Raw genomic sequence first — 23,347 nt, 5'->3', positions numbered from 1 at the left:
ATGGTCTTGGTTAGGGATTTTACTGTGAAATAAAAGTAGTAATTTCAAGAAAAAATTTATTAGTCATAGAAACATTTTTTGGTAAGAAAACATTACACTGGAAAATAAAATGAATGAAAGATGTGTTCACATTCATCTTTGAAAAATAATATGGAATTCAGAAAATTTACTTTGTATTTGTTAATAATAAAAAATGTACGCTAAAGGTTGCTAATAACAATATGAAATAGTGATAAATTGAAATTTTATTACAAAAGCAAATTTCTTGAAATTTGTAACTTGCCGCTAAAGATTCTTTACCAGTGGAATTAGCCACTGGTAGCCCCATTACATTTAGACGAAACAACTTATGTCAGAATAATGATGACAAAATATTGGTATAGTAAATACACAATTACATACATCAATAAAAGCAGTTCATTTAAATAGATGGTTTTACAAACCTTGCCTTTAGTAATATGTACATATGAGAATTTCAAAGTAATACTATAGTCTGTGATAAATAATATTCAATAAGTTAATCGAAAAATAACAAAACGATTTATACCTTTCCAATAGTTTAAAAAAATAGCCCATTTGATGGATAACAATAAATAGATGAGGATCAATTTAACCTTTTTTATAATAAGAAGTACCACATTGCAAGCTATAGCAGAATAAAATGCGTTACGTTTTGCTTTGATGCGACGAATACATGCTTTGAAATAAAACATAGCTAATTTTATTATAAGAAATACTAGCAAGTCGCTGAATGAAACAAAGTTCGTTGTACTACTTAATTTTACCATTCAAGTCTACATGGCATGAATCTATTTAACTGCACACTAACTCCGACAATCACTAAAAATAATTTTTTTTGCTAATGGAAACAAATGATACAGATGTGAATACTAACTCCGAAATATAGCTGTTGAGAGTTCTATATACACGACTCTCGCAACAATACATACATTTGTATTGTTTATATTATTTACTAAATATGTCTATTGAAGATTCTTTATCCCTGTCGCAGAATCAGATATAAGATTACATCAATATCACATCAATAAGTGAAACAAGACACGTGTACTTATTAACTACACAAAAATAAATTCAATTTCAATCATTTTCACTGGCCATGAGGATATAAACATTTGTTTGCGTTGTATCGAGCGTGAAAAGTGATTTAGTTTACTCTTTGCATTATCGAGGCGTTTATTTCAGTAATCCTTTCTCACGTCAATCGTCTAGATATTACTCCCAGTGATACCTTCAACAGAAATCCGCGTGTCCACGACTCCAGGCCATAATTGCTGCGTGCAATAATTAAAAATTTCCTATTAATCATTCTTTTCCTATATGCTACATAGAGAAACTCATATCACAGTTGAGGATCACAAACGCTAAAAAGCTCAGACATGCCCATATCCATTCCGAACATTAATTGATAGCTGCAACCAAAAAAATAAGGTAATAAATATGTATACTTAACGGATAATACTTCAACATTAATAATACTTAAAAATATATATTAATTAAACTTGTAAAATTATGAAAAATATTTAACGAAAAATATTTAAAAATGATATTTTTTAAATATTTTTCGTAAAATACTTAAAAACTAGGATTGAAAAAAATCTTTAGGTTTTTGTTTAGAAAATTATAGTGTTTTGGAGCACTTTACAATAAGGCAAAAAATGTAAAAACTTTAAAGCATTAAAACAATAATAATATGGAAAAGGAATACAATTTTGAACAAAATGTTTTATAAACATATAAAAATAGACAGCTGAACTTAGTTTACCTGTGGGTCAATGCTCGTAGGCATGGCTTGAGGTTCGTCAATGCAAAGATCAGAGTCAGAATCCGTTCGGCGTAATGTGCTATCCTGGAAATCAAACATATCGTTATATAAACATTGGCTTATTTCTGAATTTAGGCTTATACTGCTATGCTTTTTTATAGTTTTATTCTTGTTCTACAGATGTGTGTCCCTACAAAATGAATATTTTTTTAAGCGGATATAGTATGAAAATAATTATAAAAGCGTTTTTATTTATTAATTTGGGATGAAAAACAATTGCATAATAAATTATATAAAAGTAAGATTGCATATGTATCGGATATAATTGTACAGCTATGCATTAGCCGGTTTTATTAGGACGTTATTTTGTAATAACGTCTTAGACAGTAAAGTAGCTTGCCATAGGCACTATATCTATATTTGTTGGGGGCTCTTCAGAGCAGCGAGAACTTTTGGGCGCCCGCTTAGTTTCATGTAGGTATGGGCCAAGAGGGGCCCCAAAGCACGGGGCCCGTATCGCTGGCACGGCTGATACGGCGGTAGCTACGCCCATGGCCTTAAAAATCATTTTTCATGCCTCTTTTGTTTTATGAGTCATATAAAAGCCTGTAGAATAAGAAAGATTTAGAATGAATAGTGTTGTATGTAGTAGAGTTACCCCTTGCGTGTACTGGTGCGTGGTGGTGAGCAGCCTGGCGACCGGCCGCATGAAGGCGGGCAGCGTGTCGGTGAGCGGCGGCCGCGCGTGCGTCAGCAGCGGCTTGAGCAGGCGCGCGTCCACCGCGCCCCACACGCGCGCCAGCCGCGCCTTCTGCCCGCCGCCGCCGTCGCTGCCGTGCGGCGTCTCCTGCCGCCGCCACAACCATCACACGTTCAAAGCATTATCAAACACTACAACTAAATTCTATTTCATTTATTTGTTTGTTCCAAAACGACATTACATTTACTGCTATTTATAAAGTTGGACAATTAAATGGGAATTAATTTACATTTACAAAGTGAGTTGACAAACACCACAAAAGGAACATTTTCTAGTCACAATATGAATCAAACCACGTTACATTTTAATATTCAGAGCAGAAAAACTAAATTTAAACAAATAGAGTCTTCTATTAAAATAATTTTAATGTATTTGCTAATATGTAAATATACAACATATACTACGGAGATAATTGAAAATTAAGTCAGTATTTGCTTGAATTTAGTTTTCTTTATCAGAATATAGTTTAGATAGTTATTACATTAGTGGCGGTCGCAGAGAATGCAGATAATGTGTTGATATCTTTGTTAAAAATAATTTAACCATTATGCTATAGCATAATTTTGCATTCAATAATTAACAGAAATTTAAACTTGAGCTATCAAATTTTGCTAGGCCTCGCAAGTGATAATTGATTCATCTATAATGATTCCAAGTATTTTCTGAAAATTCCAGTATTCTTCTAAAATTTTAAGTTATTGGCAAACCCTTAGGATTTTACTGATTGATGTGGCTATATTCATAAATATCATGACAGTGGGGCCAGTGTATGAAGTGTGGCCGGCATATGCGTAGAAGTCACTAATCGATTACACCTAATATGAATGCAAAATAACTAGTCGAGTAAAAATATCTCGGACAAATCCGCCTCGCGTCAATCATTCTCTGACCGCCACGAACGTAGTAACAATCAATGCAATATACAGTGCTGGTAACTACGTTATAACATGCTTGTGTGCATGCATGAACTGTGTTATTAAATACATCTTAATCATAGATATAAAAATGTTTTTACATACGTCGTAACTGTTTAGTTGCCAAGGCATAATCACCTCCTTCGCGCCATTAGACCACTTAACTACCATGCGGCCTCGCTAGATATTAAAAGGAAACCAAAGAAAGCCATAAAGTGAGTGTAACATGCTCACCACGACACCGGATAGAACGTCGATTCGATTAAAGAACATTCGAGAATTCTATACAGCGTCGCGTTGTTGATTAAACGTAACCGAAACGATGCAAATTATAATATATCCGAGGTCATTGCACTTAGTGTTGGCACTACAAAATACTTTAGTGTTTTAAAAAAATGTTAGACTGGTATTCGATAAGTGTACGATTTTAAATATAACATGCAATTTAATTATAAATAGTGCAGAGAGAAGGTAATTTGTAGTGGGAACACGTTGTTAATTGTTAGTCTTGCTAGTTAACACATGTGAAGTAAATATTGCGTGCATTTTATAATATTAGTCTTACTGCTCTGTCGCAACTAGCCGGTTGCGTGCCATCCATGTTTCTGAGGCCGAAACCTAGTTCGGTGGGCTGAACAACAAATATATTTTTAATAAAGAGAAAACTCGACACATAGGCCCGAATAATGGCTATTTTACATTTTGGTATTGGTAATGACCAAGTCATTTACGGTGTCAATGAAAAAGTTAAATCGATTAAATATTGGATCGATATATATTACGTCGACAATGTTTATGTAGCATTCTGTATCTAATGTGTATAACAATTTAAATGTTTCCTCCAACAGTTGTTTTCAAATTAGTGTAATTTAGTCAAAAAAATTCTGTCATTTCTGTACAGAGATAAACTGGTTGACTCAATGAAAACTGCTGTTATATTCAAAAGTATTATTAGTCTATTGCCAATAATGAAGATTATTCAGATTCTTTTTTATTTCCGCAAGGGTCTAGCCGACTTTAAAGCACGTCTAACATTAAAGAAATATCAATAAACCCTACCACGCTACCACGAATAGGAATTAGGAATGGACAACACATTAGTTTTCCAATCACCTATGAAATAAATATATGGGTACAAACATAAATTTAAGTATTTTATATCGATATGCGTAATAATATTATAATATGACAACAATATTGCAAATTTTCCTTAATTATATAATTCATATTATGTTTATTGAATTTTTGTTCATAATATAGGGTGCTCCTATAACTAAAAACAATAAATAGTCGATTTTCAGAGAATAGAACATGGCGGTCACATATTATATTTTAGCCTTATTCCTTAAGCTAGAAACCACTAAAATAAGATACTTTTATCTACTGAATCATATTTACTGCACAAGAATTAAAACTGGAAAGTTACTATATAACTTTTTTAAGGCTTAATTTAGATGGACTTGAATTTTAATCCCAGTATATTAGTTATTGAAACACCCTATATACGAGTACATAAATTGTAAAAACATCGAGGAAAATTTGTAATTAGAAGGAAGCGCGATAAATGTACATAAAAAGCCCATTAAGTGCACACTTTGTGTGCGTACGTAAGCTGTATATACGTACCGGTCCACCGGTGTCCGTGGCCTGGTAGAGCTGCCACAACAATTGCTCATTAATTACATGCCGCCACTGCTGTGAGTAACACTAAGTCGCCTGTACGAATCGAGTGGCGCCTTTACCCACACTGGCGTCAATTGTAAATGCGTATAATTGTCATGAAACCGCTTTTGCTAATTTTTTTTTTGTATTCGAACAATTTATACGCTAAAAATGGATGTTAATGTTAACTATTTCTGCTTATAAGCTCGTACTGACATCATGTGACGAGTATGTTACACTATTGCATCCATTCACCTATTTGTATATGTGCAGTGATATGAAGGAAGACACTACACGAAGCACTTTGTTAGAACAAACACGAGAAACGATGTAAAGCAACACAAATTGTTAACGAAGGCGAACACAGGAAGTGGGGAAAGCGTAAATACAGTCGGAAATACTTTAACTAACTTAAAATATATTATTTTAATATTTTACTAATGCCAAAATAATTAAAAAAGGTATACGTCTAAAGTTAACCTATATGCGTAGTATCTTAGCTATAGTGCTAATATATTTAAAGTGTAGTGTCGAAATAAACATTGTGTAGAGATTAAGTAGATACAGAATGTGATGTTTACAAATACTTACACTTCTGACGTCACGGTAAGGCAACGCTTCATTCTCATCGCTTTGCCCTTGCCTGGAAAGATTAGATTAAATGAATTAGATTACAGATAAATCAGTTAATGATTTATGTACACGTGTGTATTCATATGTGATAGTGATACTATCTTAAAATGTCATAAAAAACCATTTTATTAAGTATTTCAATATAATAGTACTAGTTAAATTTAGGATAACTAAGTCAATATATTATTGGATAAGCCCATAGTCTCAATAGAGTAGTTTTCTATTTTTGATTTTATACATAATTTTATATGTACACGCAAATAGAATTAAAATCAAGTCCTTCTGTGAAAACTGCATTAAAATTTACTAAGAAACGAGTCACTTATTTACGTTTAAACATTGCAACGTGCAGGAGTGGGCGCGTTGTGGGAATATCGTTCTATGTCTCTTTTACGGTCGCATCGTAATTCCCGATGACGTCACGTGCGCATATTGCGTCTCTTTTCTCGGTTTTTGACACTTATCTTTTCTAACGAAATTCAAAGGCTTATAATATGTTAATTTCTTATAGGATAGTAATAATATTTACTGTGTGATTTTATATGAAAAATAATAAACAAAAATTCATCATGTCAGCTCAGACTCCATAGTCTATTACAGTATAGGACGCAGATATAACACAACAGACCCTGTAGGTATGCGCAGGTAGGCGAGCGCGTGCGTGGCGGCGCCGCCCTGCAGCACCACGGTGGCGATGACGATCAGCGACGTGGTGGTGAGCATCGCCTGCCGCGCCTCCGACACCGTGTTGCGGATCGCCAGCGCGAACGACATCGCGCCGCGCAGACCTACGGCATTGTCGCATGGATTAGAGACAATATAAACACACACATCACGTGTCTAGGAACCAATAGGCAGAGGCAACCAGGGCACCCACTGATGATGTGATGGGGCGAGTAAATAGTGATATAGAGCATAAATTACAGACTCCGGGGTGTTACTGATTGAACCTGAATGGCTGACACTGAATTTGTGCCCGAGATCTCGGAGCGGTACTTACCGCGTACGTAATATAACCTAACGAAACCATTGCACTTATTTGGCAAATACTTTTTTATTGGCTCAATCCCGGCTAAGGTTTTGCAGCCCCAATGCAGACTGATCCACGAGCAAAATCTAATTTGTGCAATCATTAAAACTATTGTGATTTTTTATGTTGACGCGAATGTTAGATATTAAAATTAAACTATTTTTCGGATTTTATCGCGGTTTTTATATCCTAATTTTTTCCCGACGTTTCGAAGACTTTGCAGCCTTCGTGGTCACGGAGTGGTCTGAGGTGTTGGTCACCCGGTCAACGTCGGGAGAAAATTGAAATATGAAAACCGCAATAAAATTCGAAAAATAGTTTAATTTTAATTGTGCTAGTTTTATTTTATTTCACATACCTGAGAAGAACAGCATGTGTTGGAAGTTCATGGGTATGGGCGGCTTGCGTCCCAGATTCAGCAGAAACGAAAGCGGGTAGATGTTGATAGCGCGGCCGAGAGTCGACGTTATCTATGTCTGACGTTAAGGAACATTCTTGGAAACATCCACTTATTTTAGTTTACTATTTAAAAATTATGACAAAAAAAATGTATTAAATTGGTGATTGTACTTTTTAATGTAAACATTATGAAAGAATTATGAACCCTTACATGTAGGTAACGATATCGAATATACTGTTTTACTACGTAAAGAACAATGAGTAAGTTAGGACTCAAAATTTGAATACCGATCGACATCACGTGACAGAGCGTCTTATTTCTACTCGCAGCTGCCTCTCCAACGAGTCGAGACTGGTAATACTTCAAAGTACTCGACTCTTCGACATATATTATTACCTACGTCTTTTTTATTTTGGAATTTTCTAGAATAATATGACTATGCCTATACCTCCTCTCTGATCGATACTTACATGTTTCCTCTCAACTTAAAAATAACTGGAATCCTAACGCACTCTGACGCAGAAACCGAGAACGCATTACGAAATTCTATATTACTAACTAAAACACGACGTTCACTTAGATTAAATATGATGTACATCTCCCAAGTAATTAAATATCAATAAACCCACACTCCAACTTCTCTTAGCAATAATTCCGCCTATTGTTGCACTATAGTTAATTTGTATATGTTTTTTCTTTTACTTATGTAGAGTACAATAAAGAATTATCATCTATCTATATGTTACAAAACCCGTTCTCAGTTACAACGCGTTTTCTCTAATTAAAACTAGTTTCCACTAAATGCCTTTGTTAAAACTATCAATGACCACACTAAACACATGTAAAGGATACAAAACCAGCGATGATGAACCACGGATCGAAGTGATGTTTCGGGAAAGTGAACATCGAGACGCCTATGTACGTGAATATGAAGTTTTCGGCCAGAAAGTTCAACAGCTCGAACAGCTGCTTGGTGCGGTTGCGCGAGTCCGACGACAAGTTGTTGTATGTGTAGTGCGCCTGACATATGCCGCAGAACAGCACCGCCACCACACCTGGAAGGGTAAATAAGGGCGATATTTAAGCGAATTGATTCGATAAAAGGGCGTAAAATTGTAACTATATCAAGCGATATGTGAGGCGGAGGGGGGGGGGGGGGGTGATACGAATCAAATCTTATATAAACAACTAGCGACCCGCCCCGGCTTCGCACGGGTGCAATGCTGACTATTTAATGGATGTTATTATTATACATATAAACCTTCCTCTTGAATCACTCTATCTATTAAAAAAACCGCATCAAAATCCGTTGCGTAGTTTTAAAGATTTGAGCACACATAGGGACAGAGAAAGCAGATTTGTTTTATATTATGTAGTGAAGCAGTATATCTTACGTGAGCTTGCTTATCTACGGCATGAATGTAGGCACAGATGTACCGCTGTCTCATTCAAAAATATTTAAAAAATATATATTTTTGGTTACATGAGTATACATGTACTTTCAGTGCCTAGAGGCCGCAGCGGCCTAGATGGCGTCATAGTCGCAATCGGGAATCTTATTTATTTTTTGGTCCCGCAAAATAGGCACCGCGGGCTGGCATATACCTAACTGGCCTTTAGTTACGGAAGTATAAAATTGGCATTGATTCCGATCACTTCACGCATTGGATAATGAGTACACACCGCTGTCTAATTATTGTTCCAACCTGTGAGCTCGAAGACCTCCGCGATGAGGAAGGCGGCGTACGACATGAGCACGAACAGCGCCGACTCCAGCAGCGGCCACTCGCGGACGTGCGTGAACTTCGTCATGTGTTGTGCAGTTAAGGAAACATATTTTATTCTATCTTAGGTATTAATTATAAGGCACCAATGTTCGTCTAAAAGTGGCGATAACCTGGTTAATAAGTTATATAAGTTGGCGATAAGTTGGTTGTGGAACGGACTGCCGAGACGAATGTCCGCAGGTTCAAATCCCAAGGGCACACACCTCTGATTTTTCTAAAGTTATGTGTGTGTGTCTTTATGAATTATCGCTTGCTGTAACGGTGAAGGAAAACATCGTGAGGAAACATGCACACCTGAGATGTTCTCTAAAGGAATTTTCAGGGTGTGTGAAGTCTACCAAACCGCACTAGGCCAGCGTGGTGGGCTAAGGTATAACTCCTCTCAGTAGTAGAGGAGGCTCGAGCCCTGATATTAATATTATTAATGTTCGTCTCAGGGGCCATAACAAAAACTATTCTCCATCTTGTCCAATAACAAACCACCTATGCATTTCTTGACGAACAGAGTGGTAAGAGCGTGGAACAAACTCCCACAGGATGTTATTACAGCAGAAAACGTGAACAGGTTTAAGAACGAACTTGATTAATATTTTGCTCGGAAGTGAAACCGTAATTGAGAATTGCACGATACAGGCTATCAGTTGAACAAACTGCCTGCTTGATAATAAATAATAATAATAAAATTCAAATGTTTGTGAAAATGGTTAAAGGTTTGTTGTAGAAGTAGGTAAACCGCTGGACGGAGTTGGATGAAATTTAGTACATGGATAGAGCATAACCTGGATAACTAATAGGCTATTTTATATTCCAGCAATTTACTCCGTGGAAACTATTTTGTGAATATTTTGTTAGTATGTACCCGTAATACTAAACATATAAAGACACATATTTTGCAAAGGATATCAATGCAGTCAAACAGCCCATGAAAGCACCGACGAGTAGAGAAAGACTGAAGATTCCTATGAAATCGCCGATCGCACCCAAAAATGCCGTTATTTCGAATCCGCCATCTTTAGAGTATCGTGTTTCGTAGTTTTGTATAGCTCTGTAAATGATAAAAAAAATATTACAATTTCATCATATAATTAAATTGTAATTTTATATAATTCAAATAATAATATAACAGAGTACTATTTTGCATAAATTATTCCATATTAAATTTTTCGCAACTATAGAGTTCTGACTAATTGATTTCTAATTTATATATAACTGAATAACAGACGAACATATTACTCGCTTGATAATTAAGGTTAAAATCGCGTGACACATACCTATCTATCGTAAAACAGGATTAAGGAGACTTTTGTTTGACGGTGTCTGAGTAAATGCTAGTCAAATTAAATATAAAAACATAAACGTCGTACTGTAAATTTCTTTGCTCTCATATTGTATGATGGATATCAAATGAGTACTATCTATATTACCTGTCTAATACATTAAGTAGTGAGCATTTTGTTGAAAATTATAAAATAGGTCCATAGAGTGATAAGCTACAATATTAAAAACTAAACTGCTTGTTTATGCTTTTTATTATGCTGTTCAGTCCCAGTATTATCGAGAGAGAGAATGATTATTATAGTATTGTGTATATTATAATATTTTAATTATTTATTAAATAAAAAATATATAATATAAAAGATGTTTTTATATCTTCTGAAAAGTAAAGACACATACATGGGTAGACCCTTATGCCTTACAGCCTACGATACATATTTCATTAACAAAAGTAAAACGCGTAAATTACCCGCTGAGCACCAAGGCAACGGCGTCATTGAGCACGCTCTCTCCGAATATCATCGCGTATAAATTCACATCCACCTGAAACACATAATTTCAATTGTGCAAATAACTTCACAGCATCCATATTTTTTAGCCATATTAAATACATTTTATGTATTTTTCTTTTAACACGTAAATGTATAGATATAAAATATAATCACTTATTATTTACGGAAAAAATCAGCTATAACATATTCAATTCCAATACTATGGATGTCTCATTGCGGCCTGTCGTTACGCTACCATACAAGTGCACTTAGAGCATCGTGTAAGTATAGTTTTACAGCCAATTTGAATAGAGGATTCTACGCTATCTCCTGATTAATCATGCGCAGTAGGTAATGGAACATTGACTCGAGGAAAACATTTTCATGCGGGCGCCACGAAACCTAATTAAATATAACATGTACGAAACACAATCATAAAATTTTAAGGCATTCAATCGTTTTAAAACTATTTCATACCTTCAATTGTGAAAATATGGCAAGAACAGTCAAAGGGTCGGTGGGCGAGATCAATGCACCAAAATACAGGGTGTCCAGGAAAGTGAAACTCGCTGCCAACGACGCTGGCATCAGTTGAACACACCCGTACATCAGAGATCCGATGACTAGAGCCGACAAAGCAGTACCAACCATCGCGAATGTCAAAATGGCTCCCAAGTTGCGGAAGAAATATTTCTACAACAAAATAATATGTATGAGACATGTGTAAATGATTTTATATCGTAAAAAGAGATAAAGTTTTGTAGTTTATACTTTATATTCCTGGTAATGTTACTTCTAATGCTGCTTGAGAATCGAACACGTAAAGTCCGGGAGCATACCGTCGATTTACTGCAAGAATTCACTAATGACAAAAAATCATCAACGCCCTGAACATAATTTAATATTTAACGTACTTGATTTTAAGAATAAAATTATATCTATGATGATATAGAGGAAACAATATAACTAAAATTGAATTTGGTTTAATTCATACTTTTGTATGTGTCAATTAATGAGTACAGTAAAGCGACGATACGGTATTTTTAGAAAGATACGTCTTTGTGTGATTCAAGAATGATTTAATAGTTTCCTTAAGCAAGATAAGAAGCATCGTTGAGCTGGGGCATCATAAAACAATATCGTTAAAAGATGAATTCATAAGTAGTAAGTGTACTATGCATATATCCTTGAATGGTCTGGATCGCAATTCCGAGCATCTCATGCAATTTTTCAGATAATAAAAATATTTATTGTGTGACCGCGAAGTCCTAATCTAAAATAGAATCTTTGTTACTGGTTTCCTTATTTGGATTCTTCGAGTAATTTTATCGATTTATTTGCAATACATAATTAATGTTACATTAGATTTTGATAAAGTTTCCCTGATAAAAAAAAACTTATTTATACTATAAATGTAGTTAATTTTTAGAAATTAGTCCGTTCAGTTTTTAACGATAAATTTATTGCAATACAAATCGATTACAAACACCGGCACAGGCAACGCTCTAGAACGAAGGTAAACGTTGATTATGACGAAACATGCGATGTCAAATTATGATGCAATTACCCATAGATATACATCAGATATCACAATCATGCGCCCATGGTGTTTTGCTCGAGAGCGAACGATATGAAAAACGTTACATAATTAAGTCGGCATTTATGTTGCTTACAAAGTCTTATTAACCGACATTTTCCATTTTGTCTTGTGATATTAATTTTGCAAAAGATGTCGAGGTGAAAGGTTCTGTATAATAATCTAAGGGCCGTTAGAATGCCACTCGGTTTCACTCTAAATTGCGATATCAGCTGAGAAGCTGACAAATTAAAGAGAGCATCTTAAGGTCGTTGGTATTTATAATACAGAAATTAAGATAAGTCATAACAATTGACGAATTTTTACAGCTGACTAATATTTATTTAACGCATTTGAGAACAATCACTTAAATGACAGTGTTTTTTTTTTTTAAATTAAATTGTACAATATGTTAAAAGTCTTTTTCAGATCCCGCACAAAGTCAGATTGATTTTAATACGCCCCTAAATTTACTCATTATAATAACGGTATAGTATACTTATATGAAATTTTATAAAAATGATGACTTAATACATGATTTATTAAGGTTTTGATCCAATTTTAAGGCAGATTTTGTCATCGTACTACTACATAAATTTAAGACAACCGATAATAGTAGTTCTGGGCAGAATAAATATTGCCAGATATTTTACTTTACCGCTGACGATTACACGCTTTACAGATGTGACCTTCGATAAATGTATATAAGTATTGTAAGTTATTTATATGAATATATATAATATCTCTTCTAATAAGATCTCTATAAAGTGGTAAAATATACGTTTTAAATAAGAGTCATTAATTCGTAAACACATTGTTAAATTGAATAAGCATGTAACAATAATATGGTTAATTTTTTTTTAAATCACACCTCTTTACAGTCACCTAAAAACAACTAAACATATTATCAAAATCTTAAGCTTGTTACATATTATGTTAAGTTTAATTAAACAATATTATCCCTTATAAAAATAAACTTTTTTGGTGAAGAGTAAATTAGGCGATTTGAAGATTCGGAAATGTTCAGTTGTTTTTGTGGCTGAGTTTATCTTAATCTAATAAGTGGAAAAACCTGTAGTAATAATATGGATCTGATTAAAATACTTTATCTATATTTTAAAAGGCAAAATACGAAGTTTAACGAGAAATGTTCACCATGTAAAAACTACATTATTTAAATTTGCATGTTTTCAATCAATACTTGTTTTGATATTTGAGTATATTCTGATAAGGATGTGGGTTTTATATTTCTTTATTTCGATCATTCTTTCCTGTTTTCCCATGTTGCACGAATGTTAAGATATCTACCTATCAAAAAAGCATATAACTGTAACCTGTTTTGTTCGGTATTTTCCTTTTAGCTGTGCCAGTGTTACACACTTTTAATAATATAGCAAAATATAAATACACATTATTTTGTTACCGTAACTAATCATCTATAATAGTACAATAAGAAATAATTAGTAAGTTATTTTATTTATATTATAATTTACAGGGATTACAATTGAAAGAGGTTCTAAAAATATTGCCATAATTCAAACACTTATACAGATGAAGCTGTGACCAAAGGCTTATGCTTTAATTACTTCAAGAATGTTAAATAAACATAGCAGGAGCTTACCCTCTTAAGACAGTATCCAGCATGAAATATAATAGGAGGTAGAATAATGTTAAAGAATATCTCAGGATCAAATGTTGCCTTCAAATCTATTTCGTTCTGTTCCACATTGACTATTTCTCCTCTAAAGCTGTAGGCGTAGGTCTTGTTTGGCACTGGAGCATCTGCATAAAATTTTACAATACATAATGAATAATTAATACAATAATTATTTGAAAGCTACCACAGTTTAAAGACAGATTTGATTACCAATTTAATGCTACTTGTTCCTACACAATGTATAACTGGGATTAAGTGTTTCTGTAAAAAAATCATAGTTTGTGATATGCAATATAAATGGATTGCAGCAGTGGCACCAGGTGAATGTATAATTATTTTCCTCAACCAAAGATGTTTGGGTTATTACAGAACTGCAAGTTGTGAGTCATGTCTGTAATCAAGATTTAAAAAAGATAAGCAAATTGTTATTATTTATATATATATAAATCTTACCTCCAGGTGATATTGGAATCTTATCAGGAAAGTGGAAACGTAACATGTCTGGTGGTACAGACAAGTTGTACTTTGTGTCCACATTAGGGGACACATCAATGTAGGTGATGTGATTTGAACTGCCCGCATAGCGAATTATTGCACCCACAATCAGACCTGTGTAAAACAGAATAAATAATAAAAAAAATAATAATATCAGCCCTGTATTATATACTTGCCCACTGCTGAGCACGGGCCTCCTGTACTACTGAGAGGGATTAGGTCTTAGTCCACCACGCTGGCCTAGTGCGGATTGGTAGACTTCACACACCTTCGAAATTCCTATAGAGAACTTCTCAGATGTGCAGGTTTCCTCACGATGTTTTCCTTCACCGTTAAAGCGAATGATAAATTCACAAAGAATACACACATGATTTTTTAGAAAAGTCAGAGATGTGTGCCCTTGGGATTTGAACCTGCGGACATTCGTCTGGCAGTCCATTCCACACCCAACTAGGCTATTGCCGGTTGGCTAAAACAGAATATATGTTTGGTTATTTGTCTGGACTAACTTTGAGAGCTATATGAAGGATAGAGAAAATATTAGCCAAATAAAATTATTATTTTTGTTTTTAAAGTATTTATTAGTCATAAAATAAGTAGATCTGATAGGGATTAAATATTGTGTCTTTAAATTTATATTTTTATTTACCTTAATAAAAATAAAATACATAATTTTAATTATTTAGTTTCCTCATAAAGATCAGAACATATATTTTAATATTTAATACAAAATGACTGGTTTTTTTTCAGACAGTGGTGCCATGTGGGTATTATTTGCAAGGGATGAACCCAATATTTGCATCTCGAAACAGTCGAGCAAGAAAAATTAAGATCCCCCACCTGCTAGTTATTGATACGTGCAACAAAATTTGAAAGAATAAAGTTCAAATTTTGATTTCTTTCTATGTTACTACCCCCTAAAAGTGCTGCCCTTGGAGTAGCATTGATTGAACATGTGTTTGGGGTGATAATACAGTAATAATGCATTACTATTACTGCAGTTGCATCAATAATATGTGATATTTTTTATAACACACATTGTACTTTTGAAAATACAAAATTTTATAGGCATGTTTTGAATGACAACTGTTACAGGGCTTATACTAATTTTAACAGTATAGTTAGGACATTTCACCTCATGGTGGACAAACTATAAATAAACAAAGACTATTATGAAATGAGTAAAAAAAACCTTTTAATAAACCAAGTCTCAGATGTAGATGATGAATTGGAGCTTCACATGGATTCTGCTAGTCTAAAGATGTTTTTACTCATGATTGCTACATCAGAATGAATGAACTATTGATGATCAACTGTGTTAAAAATCACACATATAGCTAATATAATTAGGTTTTTTTAGGCATCATTAAATTCACTGTAAAATAAAATCAATAGAATAAATCCTAGGAAGTAAAGGAGGTTTTGTCATTTTGCAATGTTACATTACAGGCTGCAATAAATACACAAACATTGTTATCATACAATAAACAATAACTATTTCATATATGTACTGGCTTTTATATTAATTGTATCTTGACCACATGAAATTGGAAGAAAAATTAAAAAAAAACTAGTATAGATAAATTGTATAGTAAAAATGTATTAAGTGTTCAGGGATAATTCTCAAGGCGATAGAATCACATGACATTTAAAGAAACACAAAACAGAAATAGGTTCCTTTTATGGATTAGGTTATAGAATAATCCCAAAATACATACCATATATTACGGCCAGTCCTGTTTCATGAAGCCAGCTGACTCGACGGTGCTTGAAAACCCATATAGTAAGAACGGTCAGAGTAAGAAGACATGTATATATCAACAGATTCAAACTGTCTATTCGATGTAACAACGTCGCTTTCGCATCTAACTCAATATCCGTGCCTGATCCCTGACATACAGCTACAAAATAAAAAAGAAAAGAAACGAAACCCAGGATAGGATTCATGATTTTTATGTCGATACAGCTTTAATTATATCATTTCAAGTCAATCTTCCCACTATTAATTATAGAGCGTAATTGTTAAATTAGTTATATTAACGACGGTAATTAACTAATCACACATTACATGGATATGACTTTGAAAATTATATTTTCCGTCGTGAAAAATGGTCAATAGTCAATACACCATGACAGTCCACAACACACACAGTGACACAATCGCAAAGTAGTATGGCAAAACCAAGGCAAAACGAAAATCAAACGAAATTCGTCGTTATGTCAATAGTTGCGTTCCGAATTTTTCAATAATCTCGTTAACATCTTCAGCATTTTGCTTTGTTGTTCAATGGATCGTGTTCGTCAGACAACCAGCCGGTTGCCCGTTTACATTTTTTTTATAAAATAAAATCTGCCGATCCTGTATTGACAGCCTGCCCAATGGAACGCATAGTTGTGCCTCGGCAGGACTTTAATAGAAGCTTAAGTTACTGTTGCTTTTTATGCCTTTTATGATATTTGGAATTAATCGCGTGCACATCCATGAGACAGTACGTTTCAGTATTTTACGGCTTTTACACCCAAAAATACGGCTTCCTATATTTGTTACACACGCAAATTTATCACAAAAACTCGAGGAGGTCTTAGAAATAAATATATTTGTCACACGTTAGAGTTTGTCACCTGAGCAACAATCGCAGTTGTCAAAAGGAACTAATCCATTGGTGGAACAAAACTAATAAAAACAATTGAAACTTATACATGGAATGTTTTTTTTTTACTTAAAATATTAAGTTTAGTGTGCGTTTTAAACATGTAAGCTCAGTATCTCTTTACAGGTAGAGCTATTATACACTTTGTCGTTTTCGTCGTGCATAGTTACCGAAGGGGAGGTTTGTCCGCAAATTTGATGGGATTTTAACGTGATGGGGGAAATTAGGAAGGACTTTTTGGGGTAAGAAATTAACCAACCCAGTGGGAAAACATTTATTGATTCAAACACTTTTTATCTAAGATGTTTTTATTACATAGATACGTTGTCCGAGCTCAATACTGGCAAGACAAAAGTAAGGTAATTACCCGACATTCACTTAGTTAACCTCAAACCACTGTCGCGGCTAGTCGGCTTACTAACTTTTTGTATTTTATTTTTCACTATCTTATTTTTTAACTAATAAATGTATTTTATTCGACTATCATGGCGACGCGACGCGACGGGGTGGTTGACGTTCGGGCCCACTCGGGCTATGTCCGGTCCACTCGGGCATATTCGGGCTGTATCAATGCGAGCTGCTACTATAGTAATTAGTGCGCTTTTTTTATATGCATTTTTGTTAGACTATGACGCGTCTATTTGTAAAACCCTTAGAACAAGAACAAGCATAGAAGGAATCTAAATTACCCTCATATACTTATCCTATTTTTTCAAATAGGCCAAAACCGTTGAAAAGAACGAGACAAATATTATGTTGCTAAGGTCGGCTTGCGTACACTTTAAAATAACCAAATGGTTACCTTTGGTCCTCTTTATGATGCCGAATTAAAAAGCAAATAAAATGTCAAATTTTCCAACTTGCCAATCCCAAACAATGTCACAAACGCGCCCACACAATTTAGTTATGTTATACTTTAGCGCGTGCTTTTCAAAAGTGGCTACATGTTTTGTAGTATTTTTGTTGTTAATTTTAATAAATACACAGTGATAAAGCGGTAAAATATAGCCCTAGGAACAAGCAATGGCCTGCGTTATTGTGGGGTGTAAATCTCATTCTTCTCGTAAAGAAAATGAAACTGAAATCATCAGCTTCCATCGGTGAGTAAACAAAAAACCCAATATATTTGCTTAAACCCTCTACATAAGTGCAAAAAGTGTTATTAATTATACTTTATTATGCTGTAGTCATATTATAATCTGCTGTTGGCCATTCGATCCAGTCATTATTAAGTATTTTTAATTTTTACCAATTTACGTAATCGTGGTCAATAGTGTTGTGCTGCATATTCTGTCGATAACATAGATGTTACTATATTGTAGTTTACTATTTTGCATAAATTGCCTTTTACTTTCAATGTATGGTGGTGTAGTGGTAAAAGCCACTTGGAAACCGTGTGCGAAGGCTGGGGTCGAGGAAACTATCTGATTTTCATAGCGTGTTTCATACAATGTGTTTCATTGCAGATTCCCCACAGATGATGCTATGAGGCAAAAATGGATCGTTTCCATAGCTCGTCCCAATTGGCATTGGAAAAAAACAGCACCGTGTTTGCTCTAAGCATTTCGACAAAGTTTTATTAACATTGAAATAAGTTATCAAACATATGTGACATGAATGATACCTGTGTGTTTTAATTTTACTGTCCCATTTTAGTAGCTTTTGTCAAATCACACCTCTTGGGTATCTTTTAATCCCTAAGAACAGAAGGCGTACTGGCTTTCTCCTAGACGAAATTCCGGCCGATTTCTTGTTTGTTACTTACAGCGGTTTCCATTCCTTCCGAAATTTCTAACATTTTCTTAATTTAATAATCTAAATGCTAAACCATTTTTGTGTGAATGATATTGGTATGTTGTAGTGATGTTTTGGTACTTGAATACCAAATCAGGGTTTTGATATCTTTTTTTTAGCCTCTATCTAAAATAGCAATTTGCAACGGTTTGTAGTTGACTGACCGAACAGTGTTTATTTTAGCAAGTCTGTGAATTTACCATAGCCGATAGACAAAGCATCTATCGATATCGATAAGATGTCAGAAGGGATCGCAACACAATTAAATTTCTTGCTGTCTAAGACAGAGTACGCTCAAATGTCATAGTGTTACTTCTATGCTTGTCATTGTTCTGAGGTAAAACCATTGTATGATATATCAAATGTTTTAAGGGCGGACTCATTGCCGACAGGCGAAGGCATTCTCTACCAGTCAACCTTTGGGTGATACAGAGATGAAACAATATAGGAAAGAGTAAAAAAAAAAATTTAAGTGGTAATAAAATATGCTGTATTATCTGTGTTAAGTACTCATTTTAAATGGAAAATCGGATATCTTTCTTATTTTCACTCACTGACACGCCTTCTACTATTTTTGAGGGGACTTTTCACGAAAATTTATATTCTGTTACTAACTGAGTGGTATTATAAAACAGACATCTGGCAACATTGTCATCGCGCACGGCGGCACAAGTGTATGTGAAAGTACCTTGATATAATATTACATCCCGAATCCCGATTGCTATTTACGTCGCATTTACTGCGCCTCTTAATTAGGTTTGAAACGCGTCGATTATAATAGCTCTGCTTAATAAATATTTGCATAGGCTATGAATTCCATAACATAATAATTATTAGTCCTGTATAAAATAATGTCCCAATCCTGAGCTCCTCTACTACTGAGAGGGATTAGCCCACTACGCTGGCGAAGTGCGGATTGGTATATTTTATATGAGTCAAAGTTCTGATACAAAACTTCTTAGGTACCTATGCAGATTACCTCATGATGTTCTTCTGCACCGCTAAAGTAAGCTATAATTTATAAAGAATACTTACACATATCACTATAGGAAAGTCGGAGGTACGTGCCCTTGGGTTATGAACCGGCTGATATTAATCTGGGCAGTCGGTTTCACTCCGATCCCGGCTATAACATTTTAAGTTTTACAAGTAGAAAAGGGTAGTAGAGATGAACTTCCAAAGATATTAAGTAACGTAAATGAGATATTTAGGTACTTTAATTAATAAATGATAAATATTACAGCTTGAATTTGTAGTTCCGGATGACCTTTTCACGAGACAACACGGACATACCTACCAAATTATAAAAGAGTGGCTTATATAGACTTTTAGGCGACATAGTAGACTTCTTTTCTTTAGGATAACCATACTTAGTTCAAATATGTCGTTGCTTGTTCTCTACCAAGGTTATTAAAGCGGCTCAATTGTAAAATAACCCAGGGTTTGAAATTCTTCGGATTTAAAAATGGGTAAGTACTTAATTTATAAATTAATTGGGTAAGTGAACTTTTGCCACAGGCAATAGGTAATTAATAAGTGTCAGCTTAGCACGCAAGTTTATACAATTAATTCAATATCACTTTTATCCGGAGATAGAACCCGAGGCATGATAGTCGTATTGCGTACGCAATAAAGTTACAACTACGCCATCAAGGCAATCTATTCCGATTGTAACCATTAATAAAATTAAATTGTTTAATTATATAATATGACTGTTATAATATTTGGTACGTATAAATTGTATTCTGATTTTGAGTTAAAACATAATAATTAGATTCTTTCCATTAATTAATACTGAATATTTTAATATTGTCACGCATATCTTCAACTTTATTTCGGACTTTTTAAGTAGCATGTACTCCGGTCTTTATTAATTACATTGGAGCTTTAGTAACAATAATCCGGAACTAATTACAACATTCGTTTCCAACTGCGACAATTCGCGTGCTTGTTTGTAGATACAGATAAATAATTCATGATTGAATGGCCTAGCTGTTAAATACCTAGGTGGAGGTTGCTTCCACGTATTGTGAACTATCAGGACAAAATTAAAAAAGGTTCTTTAGATATTATATATATTTAAACTTATTTTAATGGAACTGCATAAGTAGTATTTGAATGCCTAAGGGCATGCTAGTATTACGGATGAGTGCAATGCTGAGGGCTCAATGCCTGGAATTTATACTCGATACGGCGATAGGTTTGCTCATCATATCACGTGGTAACACGGCGAAAAGTACCCACTTTTTGCAAGCACTAGTTGCGCCTGTGACAACTTTTTCGGGGACATAAAGCGTGGGTGTGTCAATAGTTATAAGCAGATCATAAAATATAATTGTATTGGTTTGTTTTTTCGTGTTTATACAAAAAGGTAGATATGACGTTTTTCTACAAAACGTAGGTAGGTGTGTTAAGGATACTCCATTACTTTTTGTTTTATTAGTGACAATAGGTAGGTTTGTGAGGTAGGTTTTTAAGTTGATAAGTACCTATGTCAATATTTTACAGATTGTAAATTTGTTAAGTAATCGTGCCAGTTTTTATGATATTTTATTCCCTTTCTGCTAATGTATCTGGTAATTCACTAGGTGAAAGCGTCTGATAAATATAAGCTTGAATAATGACATTGCATTTACAATAAATTCTGAGGTCGATTTTAAACAAAAAATTTCCTTACGCCAATTAACATTCTCATTTGTGGTTTTGAAATATACTATAAAACCTTTAGCAAGGTTACAAGTAATAACTCCTATTTTATTTTTTATAAATCAAGTATCAACTATTCTATTTACTTAACGCAAAGACACTCATCACGCTCCTATCTACGACGGTGTAGGCAGAGATGCACCGAGTATCTATTTTCGCCATGTGTGTTGCGTTCTACGATATTATAGGGGGTAAACTTATCGACATATCAAGCACTAATTTCAGACTCGGGGCTGATAGTTGATACTGAGCAAAAATCCCGAATAGCTTATAATCTCCTTAATTATTTATTTATGCTAACAATGTATTCAGTGATAAAATTGTATAATATCTCAACTGAAGAGTTTGTTTGTTCGTTCGTTCGTTTGAATGCGTTAATCTCCGGAACTACTGGTTCGAATTGAAAACATATTTTCGTGTCGACTAGCGCATTTATTGAGGAAGGCTGTAGGTTATATATCACAATGAAAAATGTTGCAAGAACGGGGAAATCGTATCCCTTTTGAGAGCTTCCGTTTTTCTTCATAAAAAGTTCTTAAAACATATTTTAAAACAAAGTCCCCCGCCACATCTATCTGCCTCTAATCTACGGATTTCGATAAAATTTAATACGGAGATAGTTTTAGACCCTGGGAAAGACATAGGCTAAATTCTATCCCGGAAAACCATATAGCGGGACTTTTTTCCGGAAAACCTCTTTCACGCGGACCAAGTCGCAAGCAAGAGCTAGTTAATTAAATAAGACTTACACTTCCTAGTTTCTTTAATTGATGAAGGTTAACTTTAGGTATTGCAGAACTAGATGCTTGGCACTTGCCGCAAACTACAAACCTTCAACCTTCTAGAGACAATATACGAATTTGTGGACCTCGCAAATGCTGCGCAAGCGTCTGTTTACTTTGACTTGTGTACGAAATCCTACGAGCCCTCAAACCAAGAGCCAAACGCCTTATGCATGTTTGGTGGCAAACGAATGGTTCTGGGATTCTACTGTTATTACTTTGGTGTTTCTTTTTATGCCTCATAACGGCTGGGTCAGTATGCGGTGGATACCTACTTAATATTGCATACGGTTCCATAAATTTGCAATTCAGATATTGCTCTTAGGAAAGAAACTATCTATACGTAGATAATGGTTGTATAATACCCTATACTTACCTACAATATACATTCACTTTTTTATAGGGTCATTTCTTAATAATTAATTGAAAGTTTAAATCAATCAATATAATATACATTATATGTAGAAGGTAAGCAGCGTTATAAGCTTTACCTACTTGAATTGCAGCCAAGCATTACTAATATATAATTTGCCAAGTATATAAATAACGAAGCAATTTACAAGCAATTTCAATTTAAGTGCTTGTAAAGGCCTAAATTGGTCAGATTATTTTTATAATCAATAAAATGTGTATTAATAATTTTCGTGTTTTTATGCATTGGCAAAATTACGCATTTTCTCCAGGGAGGGCAGGAAGTAAAAATAAGCTCGTCGAATTTAATGAAAGGCATTACGTATGGCCCAGTAAGCCCAAGGCTTTTTCTAAGGTGGGCAAAGACGTTTCTTGAGTGGGCTAGGGTGCTTGGCAGTCTTGGAAACGTCAGAAAAATTAAATAAAATTCGCGAAAAAAATCGTAAAATAGTTTTATTTCAACCTTATAGAAGTTCGGTTCACTGTTCAAGTATGTTCTATTGGACTATTGAGGGATTTTGGACATTTGTTTATTTTCAT

At 34.3% G+C, this 23,347-nt stretch overlaps 1 protein-coding gene across 8 annotated transcripts; it reads right to left on the bottom strand.

The window, feature by feature from the left end:
- Window positions 1–42: 42 nt before the first annotated feature.
- LOC115444965 (sodium/hydrogen exchanger 7) lies at window positions 43–16,661 on the bottom strand. Of its 8 annotated transcripts, none has more exons than XM_030170981.2 (16): window positions 16,182–16,661; window positions 14,422–14,577; window positions 13,933–14,093; window positions 11,213–11,428; window positions 10,714–10,787; window positions 9,873–10,014; window positions 8,889–8,994; window positions 8,035–8,237; window positions 7,141–7,252; window positions 6,381–6,540; window positions 5,711–5,762; window positions 5,084–5,113; window positions 4,023–4,088; window positions 2,442–2,630; window positions 1,784–1,867; window positions 43–1,430 (listed from the first exon to the last, which is right to left on the bottom strand). In XM_030170981.2, the coding sequence occupies exons 1-16, from the start codon at window positions 16,408–16,410 to the stop codon at window positions 1,392–1,394; spliced, it is 2,019 nt and encodes a 672-aa protein (XP_030026841.2). In that variant the 5' UTR covers window positions 16,411–16,661; the 3' UTR covers window positions 43–1,391. The 8 variants fall into 8 exon arrangements, 7 of the variants coding, with proteins under 7 accessions (XP_030026841.2, XP_030026840.2, XP_030026845.2 ...); XM_030170980.2 differs by lacking the exon at window positions 4,023–4,088 and adding an exon at window positions 3,563–3,637; XM_030170985.2 differs by lacking the exon at window positions 4,023–4,088.
- Window positions 16,662–23,347: the final 6,686 nt, after the last annotated feature.

This window comes from Manduca sexta, chromosome 25 (genome assembly GCF_014839805.1).
Source record: "Manduca sexta isolate Smith_Timp_Sample1 chromosome 25, JHU_Msex_v1.0, whole genome shotgun sequence".
In the NCBI taxonomy this organism is placed as follows: Eukaryota; Metazoa; Arthropoda; class Insecta; order Lepidoptera; family Sphingidae; genus Manduca; species Manduca sexta.
The sequence above is the reverse complement of the archived record's forward strand: the minus strand, read 5'-3'. Positions and strand labels throughout refer to the sequence as shown.

What these genes read in the sequence shown, in the direction of transcription:
- LOC115444965 (XM_030170980.2), bottom strand. Translation starts at nt 16,410, where the DNA reads ATGAATCCTATCCTGGGTTTCGTTTCTTTTCTTTTTTATTTTGTAGCT. An exon ending in GGAGGTCTTCGAGCTCACAG is followed by an intron (nt 8,238 to 8,888) that starts GTTGGAACAATA and finishes TTACCCTTCCAG; the next exon opens with GTGTGGTGGCGGTGCTGTTC. An exon ending in GGTTCATCATCGCTGGTTTT is followed by an intron (nt 7,253 to 8,034) that starts GTATCCTTTACA and finishes CGTCAGACATAG; the next exon opens with ATAACGTCGACTCTCGGCCG.